Source organism: Caloenas nicobarica, chromosome 33 (assembly GCF_036013445.1).
Source record: "Caloenas nicobarica isolate bCalNic1 chromosome 33, bCalNic1.hap1, whole genome shotgun sequence".
Taxonomy (NCBI): domain Eukaryota; kingdom Metazoa; phylum Chordata; class Aves; order Columbiformes; family Columbidae; genus Caloenas; species Caloenas nicobarica.
In genome coordinates, this window is record NC_088277.1 from 833,852 (window position 1) to 848,125 (window position 14,274).

At 66.1% G+C, this 14,274-nt stretch overlaps 1 protein-coding gene across 1 annotated transcript; it reads right to left on the reverse strand.

The window, feature by feature from the left end:
- Positions 1 to 263: 263 nt before the first annotated feature.
- On the reverse strand, positions 264 to 4,590 carry SP7 (Sp7 transcription factor). Its single transcript, XM_065654505.1, has 2 exons — positions 4,364 to 4,590; positions 264 to 1,552 (listed from the first exon to the last, which is right to left on the reverse strand). The coding sequence occupies exon 2, from the start codon at positions 1,474 to 1,476 to the stop codon at positions 466 to 468; it is 1,011 nt and encodes a 336-aa protein (XP_065510577.1). The 5' UTR covers positions 1,477 to 1,552; positions 4,364 to 4,590; the 3' UTR covers positions 264 to 465.
- Positions 4,591 to 14,274: the final 9,684 nt, after the last annotated feature.

Below are 14,274 nucleotides of genomic sequence, written 5' to 3' on the forward strand. Positions count from 1 at the left end.
CCCTTTGAGCACCAAGAGCTCCGCTCTCATGCCTTAGCAATCCCTTTATTGCTTTTTTTTTGGGGGGGGCAGCCAGCTGAAAAAGGGTGGGGGACACATTAGCACCTAATGAACCGGGTGTGCTAACGAGGCCGGAGGGGGGAGGAGAGGGGGCAAACCCTGTCCCTGAGCTCTGTGCGGGGGGGCGAGGAGGCTGATGGGGTTTTGGGGGAGAAAAGATGGGGGGGGAAGAATAGATGGGGGGAGAAGGGGGGGTTCACCTCGACCCCCCCTCCCAGCGACCCCCAGAGCGCTCAGAGACCCCCCCCATAATTTAAGACATAAATTACAGTTGCTAACAAGGAGCTGCCACCAGCCCTTGGGGCGGGGGGGGAAACGCGAGGATTTGGGGAGCGGAGAAGTTGGGGGGGGCATCGCCCCGTAATAAATATCCCCGAGAGGAGGATGAGGATGGAAGACGAAGGCTCAAATCTCCAACAAACTCCCGGTTTCGGGGCTCCCGGCGTCTTTCCCGGGCGACGCCGGCGGCGGGCGCGGCGAAGCCGGTGGAGCCGCCTGCTCCCCGCTCCCCGCCGTGGGGGGGTTGTTGGTGATTTTGGGGGGCCCGCTCTCCGCGTGGGTCTTCTGGTGCTTGCTGAGGTGGTCGCTGCGGGTGAAGCGTTTGCTGCAGAGCAGGCAGGTGAATTTCTTCTCGCGGGTGTGGGTGCGGACGTGCCGCTCCAGCTCGTCGGAGCGGGTGAAGCGCTTGCCGCAGAACAGCCAGTTGCACACGAAGGGCCGCTCGCCCGTGTGCCAGCGCAGGTGCGCCTTCAGGTGCGACGCCTTCCCGTACACCTTCCCGCAGCCCGGGATGTGGCAGCTGTGCACCGGCTTGCGCCGCGGCCCCCCCGGCCCCCCCCCGAGCCTCTCCAGCTCTTGGCAGTTGGGACAGTCGCAAGCCGGGCGGCCGCCCAAGGAGCCGCCGCGGGGACCTTTGGGGGTGTCGGTGGGTTTAGGGGTGGGGGGCGCCGGGGGGTTGTTGGTGTAAGGGGGCGGGGTGAGAGCGCTGAAATCGGAGCTGTAAGTGGGGAGCGGGGGGCTGAGGGTGGGTTGAGCCTGCAGAGAGCCCTGCAGCCCCTCGGCGCCCGCCGGCCCCCCCAGCCACCCCCCGTTGGGGTGCACGTCCCACCAGGAGGGCGCTGCCGGCCCCGACCCCCCCGGCAGCCCCCCCCCGATGCCGCCTTTGTACCAGGAGCCGTAGGGATGGGGCATCTCCAGCGAGGGGTAGACCCCCGGCAGGCAGTCACCCGGGGGGTGGCCCTTGGCCGCCACCACCACGGGGGCACCCAGCACCTCCTGGGCACCCGTGGGTGCTGGGAACGGGTGGCCGAAGGGGCCGTAGTCGGGGCCGTAGGGGCCGGGGGACGCCTGGGGGCTGGCGGAGGGTGACAGCAGCCCCGGGGCGCTGGGGAAGGCGGCCGTGTAGGAGTCACCCATGGTAGCACCCGGGACGCGCGGGGGAGCACCCCGAGGTGCTGGGGACGGCGTCAGCGGGGACACGGGGCCATGGTGCCTGTGGGGAGAGAGAGGGAGAGGGGGGTGAGGGTGCTGGGGGGCACCCAGTGCAGCGGGGGAACTGGTGCAATGGGGCACCCAGTGCTGGGGGGCTCCCAGTGCAACGGGGGAACTGGTGCAATGGGGCACCCAGTGCTGGGGGGCTCCCAGTGCAGCGGGGGAACTGGTGCAATGGGGCACCCAGTGCTGGGGGGCTCCCAGTGCAGCGGGGGAACTGGTGCAATGGGGCACCCAGTGCTGGGGGGCACCCAGTGCAACGGGGGAACTGGTGCAATGGGCCACCCAGTGCTGGGGGGCACCCAGTGCAGCGGGGGAACTGGTGCAATGGGGCACCCAGTGCTGGGGGGCTCCCAGTGCAGCGGGGGAACTGGTGCAACGGGGCACCCAGTACAATGGGGTACCCAGTGCAACAGGGCACCCAGTGCAATGGGGGAACTGGTGCAATGGGCCACCCAGTGCAATGGGGGAACTGGTGCAATGGGCCACCCAGTGCAACAGGGCACCCAGTACAGTGGGCCACCCAGTGCAATGGGCCACCCAGTGCAATGGGGTAACTGGTGCGGTGGGGCAACTGGTGCAACGGGGCACCCAGTGCTGGGGGGGTTCCAATGCAATGGAGGAACTGGTGCAATGGTGCACCCAGTTCAACGGGGACACGCAGTACAATGGGGTACCCAGTGCTGGGGGGCACCCAGTGCAATGGGGTACCCAGTGCAATGGGGTAACTGGTGGGCAGCACCTGTACCCCGGCTGTGCCCCCCCATGGTGACACCCATCATGTCCCTCCCCACGCCTGGCTCTCCCCACTCCCCATGCCTCAGTTTCCCCTCCCAGAGCCGAGAAGGCCCCGTCTGCCCCCCGAGCAGCGGATCCTCGCGGGGGTTTCTCCCCCTCCCCGGCCTCCCCCCACCCCCAATCTCAGCTCCTTCTGCTTTTATGACCTTTTAATCAAATTACGCTGTGGCTGCCCCCTCCCCGGGCGACTTCCTCTGCTTTATACCCTTCATGGTTTTCAGCTGCCGCGGGGCGTCCCGACCTGCGCTCCCTCCCCATCACCCCGACTTTTCCCCTTTCCTTTTTTTCTTTTTTAATTCATCCCTCCCCTTCACCCATTCTGTGGCTTTTCCATTTTTTAAAATTTTTTCGGGGGTGTCCCCCTCCCTTTTCGCCGTGGTTTTCGCTCCTATTTTTAAGCCGGGCCCGACCGCGGCCGCAGCGCGGCTCCCGGTTTTCCAAGGATAACAAGGGCCAGGCCTGTGCCCCGGGAACGCTGCCCTGCCCGCCAGAGCCGAGCTAATTAAAACCAGGGCGAGCGCCTAACTGAGCCACGCTTAAAAATAGTGGAAACCTCCCCATAAATCAGCTCCGCTTGCGCCGGGGAAATTAAGAGCAGGAGCCCCAGGGAGCTGCGGGCTGAGAACGGCACGAGCTCGGTGCACGAGTGGCTGCTGGGGGGGTGACAGCTGGTGGCTTCGTGGCCTCTGCTGTGTCACCCCCCCAGTCCTGAGCAGCCACCCGGGCTGGGACAGGTCCAGCCTCCAGTCCCCCGTTCCCAGTTCTTTGTCCCTGATTTCCAGCTCCTGGTCCCCAATTTCAGGTCCCCTGTCCCCAAGCCCCAGACCTTGATTTCCAGTCCCTGGTCCCCGAAATCCCCAGTCCCTTGTCCCCAGACCACGAGCCTGGGCCCCCATCCGCGATCCCCCGAATCTCTGATCCCAAGTCCCCAGTCCCTTGTCCCCAACTCCAAGTCCCCAAACCCCATCCCTTGTCCCCAGCCCTTGTTTCCTGTCCCTTGTCCCCAAAGTCCGTCCTTTGTCCCCAACCCCAGGTCCCCCAAACCCCATCCCTGGTCCCCATCCCTGATGCACCACAGCCCCCAGTGGGTGCCCCCCAGCCCCTGCCTCAGTTTCCCCCGGCCGTCGTGCCCGGGAGCCCCCAGGCCACCCTGCCACCAGCCTCCATCCCCAGCCCCCCGTCCCGCGAACCCAGGCATCCGGGACGCCCCATCACCCAGGGCCCTGGCTCCCCCTGCTCGCACGGTGAAACTGTCCCCAAAGAGGGGACAGTTTGGGGTGGACGTGGCACTTAGCACCATCCCTGTGTCCCTGTCCCCTCCCTGGGGACAGTGGGGCACAGGTTCTCCTGGGGTGGGGGACGCCAGGATGTCCCCTGTGGGTACAGGGACAGCGGGAGAGAGGATCGGGCCCCATGTGGGGCTGCGGGACACTGGGTCCCCATCTCCTGGTCCCCACGGCTCCCAGGGACCACGGTGGCCTCCAGGGCCAGCCCAGTGTCCTCCCAGGGTGGCCCTGTGCCAGGGACATACGTGTCCCATCACCAGGCACAGGGTGCTGTGGCTTTGGGGACAGACGTGTCCCCAAGAGGTGCCAAACTCCTGGGGATGGACGTGTCCCCATCGGCTGGTCCGGGGGTGCCCTGACCCCGGGGACAGACGTGTCCCCAGCGGCAGGTCCCGGGGCACCCTGTCCCCATCCGCCCCCACCAGCAACCGGGGCTGAGCACCCCGGGGTGCCCCAGGACCCCAGCGGCCCCCGCGCTGGGTGCTGGTGGCCAACGTGGCGGTGGCAGCGGTGACAGAGTGTCCCCCATCCCCGAGTGGGTCCCGTATCCCCAGGGTCCCTGTCCCCGGGCGGGGGGATCCCCTGTTCCGCAGGGTCCCGTGTCCCGGGGTCCCTGTCCCGAAAAGTCCCCGTCCCGCAGAGCGGGGTGACCCCGTCCTGAAAAGTCCCCGTCCCGGGGAGGGGGGCGTCCCCCATCCCCAGGTGTCCGTGGCCCCGGGGCTCCTCACCGCGCTCCGGGGCTCCGCAGCTCCGGGGATGCCGGGGGTGGCGACCGGCCGGTGTCGGGGCGTCGGTGTCCGGGGCTGCCGATGTCCCGGGGTGTCGGTGTCCCGGGGTGTCGGGTGTCCCAAGGGGCCGGTGTCGGGGTGCTGATGTCCCGGTGGCCCGGTGGCCCGGGGCTCGGTGCGGGAGGGCCGGAGGGAGGGCCGGAGGCAGCACCGCGCCCGCCCGCCCCGCTGTGCCGCTGCGGCGGGGCTGGGCCGGGCCGGCACCGGGGCCGGGAGCCCAGCCCCGAACCGCCCCTCGGCGCGGGGGGGCCGGGGAGACGGGGGGGCCGGGGGAGGGAGGGCAGCGGGAAAGGGAAAACGGAAAGGGGAAGGGGAAGGGCAGGGAAAGAGGAAGGAAAAGGGGAAAAGAAGAAGGAAAAAAAAGAATGAAAAGGGGAAAAAGAGAAGGAAAAGGGGGAAAGGATGAAAAGGGGAAAAGAAGAGGGAGAAGGGGAAAAGAAGAAGAAGAAAAAAGAATGAAAAGGGGAAAAAGAGAAGGAAAAGGGGGAAAGGATGAAAAGGGGAAAAGAAGAGGGAGAAGGGGAAAAGAAGATAAAGGGGGAAAGAAGAAGGAAAAGGGGAAAAGAAGAAGGAAAAAAAAGAATGAAAAGGGGAAAAAGAGAAGGAAAAGGGGGAAAGGATGAAAAGGGGAAAGAAGAGGGAGAAGGGGAAAAGAAGATAAAGGGGGAAAGAAGAAGGAAAAGGGGAAAAGAAGAAGGAAAAGGGGAAAAGAAGAAGGAAAAGGGGAAAAGAAGAAGAAAAAAAAGAATGAAAAGGGGAAAAAGAGAAGGAAAAGGGGGAAAGGATGAAAAGGGGAAAAGAAGAGGGAGAAGGGGAAAAGAAGGGAAAGGGAAAAAGAAGAAGGAAAAGGAGAAAAGAAGAAGGAAAAGGGGAAAAGAAGAAGGAAAAGGGGAAAAGAAGAAGGAGAAGGGGAAAAGAAGGGAAAGGGAAAAAGAAGAAGGAAAAGGGGAAAAGAAGAAGAAAAAAAAGAATGAAAAGGGGAAAAAGAGAAGGAAAAGGGGGAAAGGATGAAAAGGGGAAAAGAAGAGGGAGAAGGGGAAAAGAAGGGAAAGGGAAAAAGAAGAAGGAAAAGGGGAAAAGAAGAAGGAAAAGGGGAAAAGAAGAAAAAAAAGAATGAAAAGGGGAAAAAGAGAAGGAAAAGAGGGAAAGAAGAAGGAAAAGGGGAAAAGAAGAAGGAGAAGGGGAAAAGAAGAAGAAGAAAAAAGAATGAAAAGGGAGAAAAGAGAAGGAAAAGGGGGAAAGAATGAAAAGGGGAAAAGAAGAAGGAGGAAAGAAGGGAAAGGGAAACAGAAGAAGGAAAAGGGGAAAGAAGAAGGAGAAGGGGAAAAGAAGATAAAGGGGGAAAGAAGGAGGAAAAGGGGAAAAGAAGGAAAAGGGGAAAATAAGAAGGAAAAGGGGAAAAGAAGGAAAAGGGGGGGGGAAAGAAGGAAAAGGGGGAAGAGGGAAAAGGGGGAAGGGGGGGAAAGAAGGAAAATAGGAAAAGAAGGAAAAGGGGAAAAGAAGAAGGAAAATGGAGAAAGAAGGAAAAGGGGGAAAGAAGGAAAAGTCTGAACAAAAACGACAAAGAATTGAAAGCAGGAAAGAAATTAGGAAGCAAAGGGAAAGAGAAAGAAAAGAGGTAAGAGAAGAAAGGAAAAGAGGGGAAAGGAAAAAGGAAAGGAGGAAGGAAAGAAAAAGGAAAAAAAGGAAAGGGAAAGAGAAAGAGGGAAAGGAAAGGGGAAAGGGGAAGGGGAAGAGGAAGGAGAAAAGGAAGGGGAAAGGGGAAGGAGGGGTGAACGGGAAAGTGCTGGAGAGGAGGAAGGAAAAAGGCAACAGGGAAGAGAGGGACAGGGAGGGGAAAGGGGACAAAGGGACAAAGGGGGTGGGAGGACCTGAGGCACCCGAGAGCTCATCACCCCGTCACCCTGTCACCCCAGGGTGTGCGGGGGGGAGACGGGGCGAAATCACCCCAAAATGGTGCCAGCGGGGATGGAGCAGCGCGGGGGACAAGGGTCTGGGATGGGGACAGGATGGGGACAAAGCAGGAGTGGTGACAAGGCAGGACCCAGGATGGAGCTGGGGGGACCAGGGAAGGGGACGGAGCAGGGACGGGGACAGAACTGGACCCGGGATGGGGACAGGGGGGACCAGGGATGGGGACAAGGACATGAGTGGCACTGGAGATGGGGCTGGGGAACCTCCCCGTGCCTCAGTTTCCCCACTGTGGGGGGCTTATTCCACGCACTCTTTTTTTCCCCTCCTTTTCTTCCCCCCCGCCCCCTTTTTTATTTGTTCATTTTTCTCCCTATTTTCCCCTTTTTGCTTTTCCCCTTTTCCCGTGTTTTTCCCCCACCCGCGGGTCGGGAGCCAGCGGGGCCCTTTCCCAGCCCTGACTCAGGGTTTTCCGCTCCGGAGCCGCCGGCGCCGCGGCCGAAGGCCACAACCGCCGGCCCCCCCGGCCCCCCCTTCCCACAACCACCGCCTCCCCCCCCAGGTCTCCCCCTTTTCTCCAGGGCTTCCACTGCCCGCAAACTGGGAGCAAACTGGGACAAACTGGGAGCAAACTGGGACAGCTGCTCCATCCCTCCTCTTCCTCGCCCCCCCCCGCCCCCCGCCGCGTTTTGTTTTGGGGGGGTCGCGGCAGTTTGGCTCTCACTGCGATGGTTTCGTTCAGCCGGGGGGGGGGCGGCTGGGAGCCACCCGAACGCCTGGGTCCCCTTGTTCGGGGGGTAAATTGGGATTCGGGGCTCCCCCCGGCTTTAGGGTGGTGGGGACCCCCCCGTGTCCCTTGGGACCCTTCAAAGCTCGGCGGTGGCCGCCGCGGGGGGAGCGGGGGGGCTGATTACAGGGCGGCGCCCGCCCGGCCGCCCACGGCCCCGCGGCCGCACTCGGGGCCCCCGCAATTACCCGGGTATTTATACCCCGGCCGGACGCCTGGGTCCGCCGGCGGGGGGGGGGGGGGGGGCAGGGGGGGTTCGGCTTCCACCCCCCCAACCCCCTCCTCTGGCCACCCCTCCATCCTTCCCCTCAGCCTTGAGTTTATTTACCCCCCGACATCCCTGCTTGACCCCATGGCAGGAGCCTGGGGGGGCCTCAGCCCCCATGAGAGGAGTTTAGGGGGTTCTCAGCCCCAACGGCATGAATTTGGGGGGGTCCTCAGCCCCACGACATGAGTTTGGGGGCTCTCAGCCACCACGACGTGCGTTTGGGGAAGTCTCAGACCCCATGACATGAGTTTGGGGGGTTCTTAGACCCACAACATTATTTTGGGGGTTCTTGGCCCCCATGACACAAGTTTAGGGGGTCTCAGCCCCCATGAGATGAGCTCAGGGGGGTCTCAGTCCCCGTGACACAAATTCTGGGGGTCTCAGCCCCCATAATATGAGTTGGGGGAGTCTCAGGCCCCATGACATAATTTTGGGGGGTCTCAGCGCCCGTGATAGGAGTCTGGGGGGGTCTCAGCGCCCACAACACAAGTTTGGGGGGGCTCAGCGGGACGGAGCTTGCAACCCCCAGCGGGGCAGAAGCGCCCATCATGCCCCGGGATGGAGATGTCCCCGTCCCCCTCCTTGTCCCCATCCCCGGGCCTGTCCCCAGGGGCTGGGGGACACTCCGCCCCCCCCAGCTGTAACTGCGCCCCCCCCCGCGCAGAGCGGGGGGACCCAGGCGTCCTGCGGTCAGAGGCGGCAGCTGGGCCGGGGGCACCGCGGCCCTTCAAAGGGAGAGAAACCAGCCCCGAATGGCTCCCATGTGTGCGGGGGGGCTGGGGGACTGGGAGCACTGGGAGTGGGGACGGGGGGCACTGGGGATGGCGAGAACTGGGAATAGGGAGAACTGGGAATGGGGACTGGGAGCACTGGGGATGGGGAGCACTGGAAATGGGTATTGGAAGCACTGGGAATGGGGCCTGGGAGCACTGGGAATGGGAACTGGGAGCACTGGGAATAGGGAGTACTAGGAACGGAGAGAACTGGGAATGGGGACTGGGAGAACTGGGAACAGGGAGAACTGGGAATGGGGACTGGGAATGGGAACTGGGAATAAGAACTGGGAATGGGAACTGGGAGCACTGGGAACAGGGAGAACTGGGAGCACTGGGAATAGGGAGCACTGGGAAAGGGGAGCACTGGGAATGGGGACTGGGAGCACTGGGAATGGGTAGAATTGGGAATGGGAATTGGGAGAACTGGGAATGGGGACTGGGAGCACTGGGAGTGGGGAGCACTGGGAACCGGTACTGGGAGCACTGGGAATGTGGTGCCCACCCCCCCAGCCCAGCACCGTGTCCCCACCGCTGTCCCCCAGCCCCACGACAAACCGCCAGCGGGGGGGACACCAGGGGTGGCCCCACGCGCCCCCACCCCTCTTGCCGGCGGTGGCCACCGCGCCCCCCCTGTCCCATGTCCCCCCCCGGCCACGCTCCGGCCCCCGGATGTTTCTCTTGCGGTCGGAGGCCCCAAAATAGCGGCGGCCCCCCCGGCCCCCCCGCGTGTGGGTGCGCCGGCCGCGGCTGCCAGCGCCCGCGGGCTCCAGCCGGGACACGGGGGGGACACGGGGGGGACAGCGGGGACTCTCCGAGGCCCCCCCACCCGCGCGGTTTCGGTCTTTGCCCCCCCAGTGTGAGGGACCCAGGCGTTCGGGTGGGACCCCCTCCCGGGCATCCCACCGCCCCCCCAAGTTCCCCATCATGGGGGGGAAGATGAGGGTCTGGGGAGGAACTGTAAGGCATGGGGGGGATCTATAGGGTCTGGGGGGGATCTATAGGGCATGGGGGGATCTAGAGGGCCTGGGGGCACAGGATGGGGAAATAAGGGGACATGGGGGGGTCCTGAGAGGTCCCAGGGGATTGTGGGGGACCCAAAGGGACCCGTGGGGACCCAGAGGGACATGGGGGACCCAAGGGGACATGGGGGAGATTGGGGGGACCCATGGGAACATGGGGCATCCAGGGGGACGTGGGAGAGATTGAGGGGACCCATGGGGACATGGGGGAACTTGGAGGGACCCCTGGGACAAAGGGGACCCGTGGGAACATGGGGGAGATCACGGGGACCCAAGGGGACATGGGGGAGGTTGGGGGCACCCATGGGGACAGGGGGGACCTTTGGGGACAAAAGAGAGCTTGGGGGGACCGAGGGGGACATGGGGGACACACAGGCACCAGGAGCACCTGGGGGGGACCCAGGAGTTCTGGGGGGACCCAAGGGGACATTGGGGGTGTGTGAGGACACAGGGAGGTGCGGGGGGAGCTGAGGGTCCCCCCCCGGGGAAGCCGGGGGCAGAGGTTGTCCCGGGGCCGGGCCGGGCCCCCCCCGCGGCGGTTCCTCCCCACCCTCTAATTATCCCCGGCCGGGCCCGAAATAACTGCGGTGGCCCCGGGCGGGGGGGACAGACCCGTTCCATGGGGACACAGGGACAGACCCGGGGCGGGTGCAGGGACGGACCCCCAGGGTGGCCGGGCAGAGCGGGGGGCGACAGGGACAGACCCCAGGTACCCCGGGGGGGGCCCCCGCTCTGCACCCCCGTCCGTCTGTCCCCCAGCTGTGTGTCCCCCCCGCCATGTGGCTCCCATTGCGTCGCGGCGCAGAAGCCACATCAAAGCGGTGGCAGCGGGGGTGGCATTGGGGGCCCTGACCCCCCCCCTCCAGCTGCCAAAGGACCTCCCGGGGACCTGGGACCCCCCCAGGTTGCCATGGGACCCCCCCTCAGGATCCTTCCCCCCCCCCAAGCTGCCTGGGACCCCCCCATGGCAACCTGGGTCCCCGCCAGGTCCCCCTAAGCCCTGTGACCCCCACACACTGTCAGAGCCCCCCCCCATGACGTCCTGGGACCCCCCAAGCTGCCAAGGGACCCCCCCGGGCGTTGGGACCCCCCCACGAAGCCCTGGGACCGCTCAAGCTGCCAGGGGACCCCCCCGGGCGTTGGGACCCCCCCCCGAAGCCCCGGCTCCCCCCAGGGACCGACGTCCCTCGTGTCCCCGCAGGTCCCGTCCAGTGTTTTGGGGGCTCCCCCCCGGTGCCCCGTGCCCCCCCCGTGCCCTGTCCCGGTCCCCGCGGTCGGGCCGGCCCTGGCTCGCGCCGCGCTGCATTTCTGCGGTTCCCAACCCAAAATTGCCGGGAGTCGCCCGGCGTCGCCCTGATGCCGCCGCGGCCGCGACCTGCGGGGGGGCGGGGGGGCGGGGGTGACCGGGGGGGGCGGGGGCCCCAGGCTGCTCCCCCCCACCCACCCCAGGGTCCCCGTCACCCACCCCAGGGTCCCCGTTCTCTCCCAGACTGGTCCCAGTGTCCACGTTACCTGTCCCAGTGCCTCTGTGTCCCCCCAGACTGGTCCCAGTGCCCCCATTCCTCATCCCAGCGCCCCCCTTCCCTCCCAGACTGGTCCCAGTACCCCCTCTTCTCTCCCAGACTGGTCCCAGTACTGTGGTCCCTCTCCTGTGTCCCCAGCACCAGCGCAGATGGGGACAGGGAAGGGGACAGGGGTTGGGGACAGTGACCGAGCTGATGGTGACAGGGACAGGGCTGGGGACAGAGAGGTTTGGGGACAGGGACAGGACAGAACTGGGGATAGGGAGAGGAACTGGGACACTGCAGTAACATGGGGACAGGACAGGGTGGTGTTGGGGACAGGCCAGGCTTAGGGACACTGTTAGGGACAGGGTGGTGTTGGGGACAGGGTTGGGGACAGGCCAGGCTTGGGGACACCGCTAGGGACAGGGTGGTGTTGGGGACAGGACAGGGTTTGGGACACCCTTAGGAACAGGGTGGTGTTTGGGACAGGGTTGGGGACACAACAAGGTTGGGGACACCGTTAGGGACAGGGCGGTGTTGGGGACAGGGTTGGGGACAGGCCGGGACACTTGGGGACCCCGTTGGGGACCCCGTTGGGGACCCCCTTGGGGACAGCGGGACCGGACGCCAGGCGGCAGCAGAGACCCGGCCAGGGGCGGCACCGACCGGCTGCGGCCACCAGAGGGCGCTGGGACTGGGAGGGACTGGGGAGACTGGGGGGACTGGGAAGGACTGGGAAGGACTGGGGGGACTGGGGAGGGCTGGGGGGACTGGGAAGGACTGGGGGGACTGGGGGGACTGGGAAGGACTGGGGGGACTGGGGAGGGCTGGGGGGACTGGGAAGGACTGGGAAGGACTGGAGGGTCTGGGGGGACTGGGAAGGACTGGGGGGTCTGGGGGGGACTGGGGAGACTGGGAAGGACTGGAGGGTCTGGGGGGGACTGGAGAGACTGGGAAGGACTGGGAAGGACTGGGGGGATTGGGAAAGACTGGGGGGTCTGGGGGGGACTGGGGGAACTGGGAAGGACTGGGAAGGACTGGGGGGTCTGGGGGGGACTGGAGGAACTGGGAAGGACTGGGAAGGACTGGGGGGTCTGGGGGGGACTGGGGGGACTGGGGAGGACTGGGGGGACAGGGGGGGACTGGGGGAACTGGGAAGGACTGGGAAGGACTGGGTGGTTTGGGGGGGACTGGGGAGACTGGGAAGGACTGGGAAGGACTGGGGGGACTGGGAAGGACTGGGAAGGACTGGGGGGTCTGGGGGGGACTGGGGGGGACTGGGGGGACTGGGAAGTACTGGGAAGGACTGGGAGGGGATTGGGACGGACTGGGGAGACTGGGAAGGACTGGGAAGGTCTTGGGGAGGGGAACTGGGGGGTACTAGGGGGACTGGGAAGGACTGGGGGAGGACTGGGGGGGAGTGGGAGGGACTGGCAGGGACTAGGGGGACTGGGAAGGACTTGGGGGGAACTGGGGGGGGACTGGGGGGACTGGGAAGGACTGGGAAGGACTGGGGGGTCTGGGGGGGACTGGGGGGACTGGGAAGTACTGGGAAGGACTGGGAGGGGATTGGGACGGACTGGGGGGACTGGGAAGGACTGGGAAGGTCTTGGGGGGGAACTGGGGGGTACTAGGGGGACTGGGAAGGACTGGGGGAGCACTGGGAAGGACTGGGGGAGGACTGGGGGGGAGTGGGAGGGACTAGCAGGGACTAGGGGGACTGGGAAGGACTTGGGGGGAACTGGGGGGGGACTAGAAGGACGGGGCATGACTGGTGGGGACTGGGGGAGACTGGGAGAGGACTGGGAAGGACTGAAGGGAGACTGGGAGGAAACAAGGGGGAACTGGGGGGGGACTGGGGGGTAACTGGGGGGACTGGGAGGGGCCTGGAGGGTGGTCTAGGGGGGACTTGGGGAGTACTGAGAACTGACTGGGAGGGACTGGGGTGCTACTGGGACGTGTGTGGGGGCAGCGGGGTTAATGGTGTGTTACTGGGGGGGGGGATTGCCAGCCTTGCCAGGAGGGGAAACTGAGGCAGGGGGCCGGGTGGCCACACGCTGTGCGTCCCCACATGTCCCCGAGCGGGTCAGCAGGGGAAACCGAGGCACGGCGGGGGGGGACCGGGCCCGTCCCCGTCCCCAAGCGCTGACGCCACAGCCAGCTGGACGTGGCGGGGATGAGAGGAACCGCCACGTCCCCTCGGGGCGGGGGGCACGGGGACACCCCCGCTGTCCCCCCGTGGGGGTGACACCAAGGCCACAGCGGGGCCGGGGTGACGCGGGGGGGGACAAAGCCAGCGCCTCGCTCAGGGCGAGGGGACTCCGGCGTGTCCCCCGCTGCCGGGGCTGGGGACAAGGGGCCGCGGGGGGGTCCCCTGTCACCGTCACCGGGGGACATCAAAGGGCGGCGGGCGGCGGGACGGGCAGCGGGGGGACCGGCGGCCCGGGCCGGGGGGGCGGCTTTGATGCCGGAAGGCAGGAAAATAAAATAAAAAGACATTAAAACGTCCTCTCACGTCCCCCGCTGCTCGTCACCGGCTGCGGGCTCCCCCGCCGCGGTGACCGCGTGGCCGCGGCCCCCCAGGCCCCTTGCTTGCTTTAAAAACCTGGTGTTTGTGTAAATCGTGGTGGTGTTTTTTTTGGTTTTTTTTTTTCTGTGAAACGCCACCAAAAAAAGCCCGTTCCCAGAGCGCGGGTGGAGGGAGGAGCTGGTGACAGGCGCTATCGTGACAGGGCTGGGCATGTCGCGACAGGGGCTGGGGGGGAGACAGGGCCCCGGGGCGGGGGGGGCGAGGCCCAGTGGCGACATGTCGCAGCGGGACGGCGGCTGTCGCGACAGGCCCGAGGCGGGTCGCGACAGGAAAGAGCGGGGCGGGGGGCAAGGAGCGGTGGTGTCGCGACACGGCCCGTGTTACGGAGCTCGTGTGGCCGGCCCGGGGACACCGCCCGGGCTTCGGGGGTGTCCGGCCCCGTGTGAAGCGGCGGCCGCGGCCGGGGCGGAGCCAGCGCCAAAATGGCGCCTTTTCCGCCACATTCGCGGCGCCGCCAGGCCGCCCCTCCAAGGGCGCAGCCCGGCCGCTCGCCCCGCCTCCCCGCGCCGCCTATTGGCTAGTTTGAGACGGGCCGCCGCTCTCATTGGCGAGGCGCCGACGCCTCCTAGCTAGGATTGGGCAGCGCGCCCGTCAGTAGCCGAGCCTCCCTCCCCGCGCGGCGCCATCCGCGCGGTCGGTTGGCGAGCCCTCCTGCCAGTCAGCCCTCCGCCCCGCCTCCCCCTGCCCATTGGCGGCGGGGCGCGCCCGTCACGCCGCGGCCCACGCCGCCGCGGCCGCTCCCATACGGGGTCTCCCTGCGAGCCCGCGCGGGCGCTGATTGGCTCCCGCCGCCGCCGGCCAACCCCTCCCGCTTCCCCATTGGCCGCCGCCCGCGGCGCTCCCCCTCCCGCACGGGGCGGGGCCGCGGGGGCGGTGCCCCTCCCGCCTCCCTCCCCCCTCCGCCGGCCCGCCCTCGCTTCTCATTGGCCGCAGCGCCCGTCACTCGCCCACCCGCGGCCGCGTCCCATTGGCGGGCGCGGCGGCGGGGGCGGGCC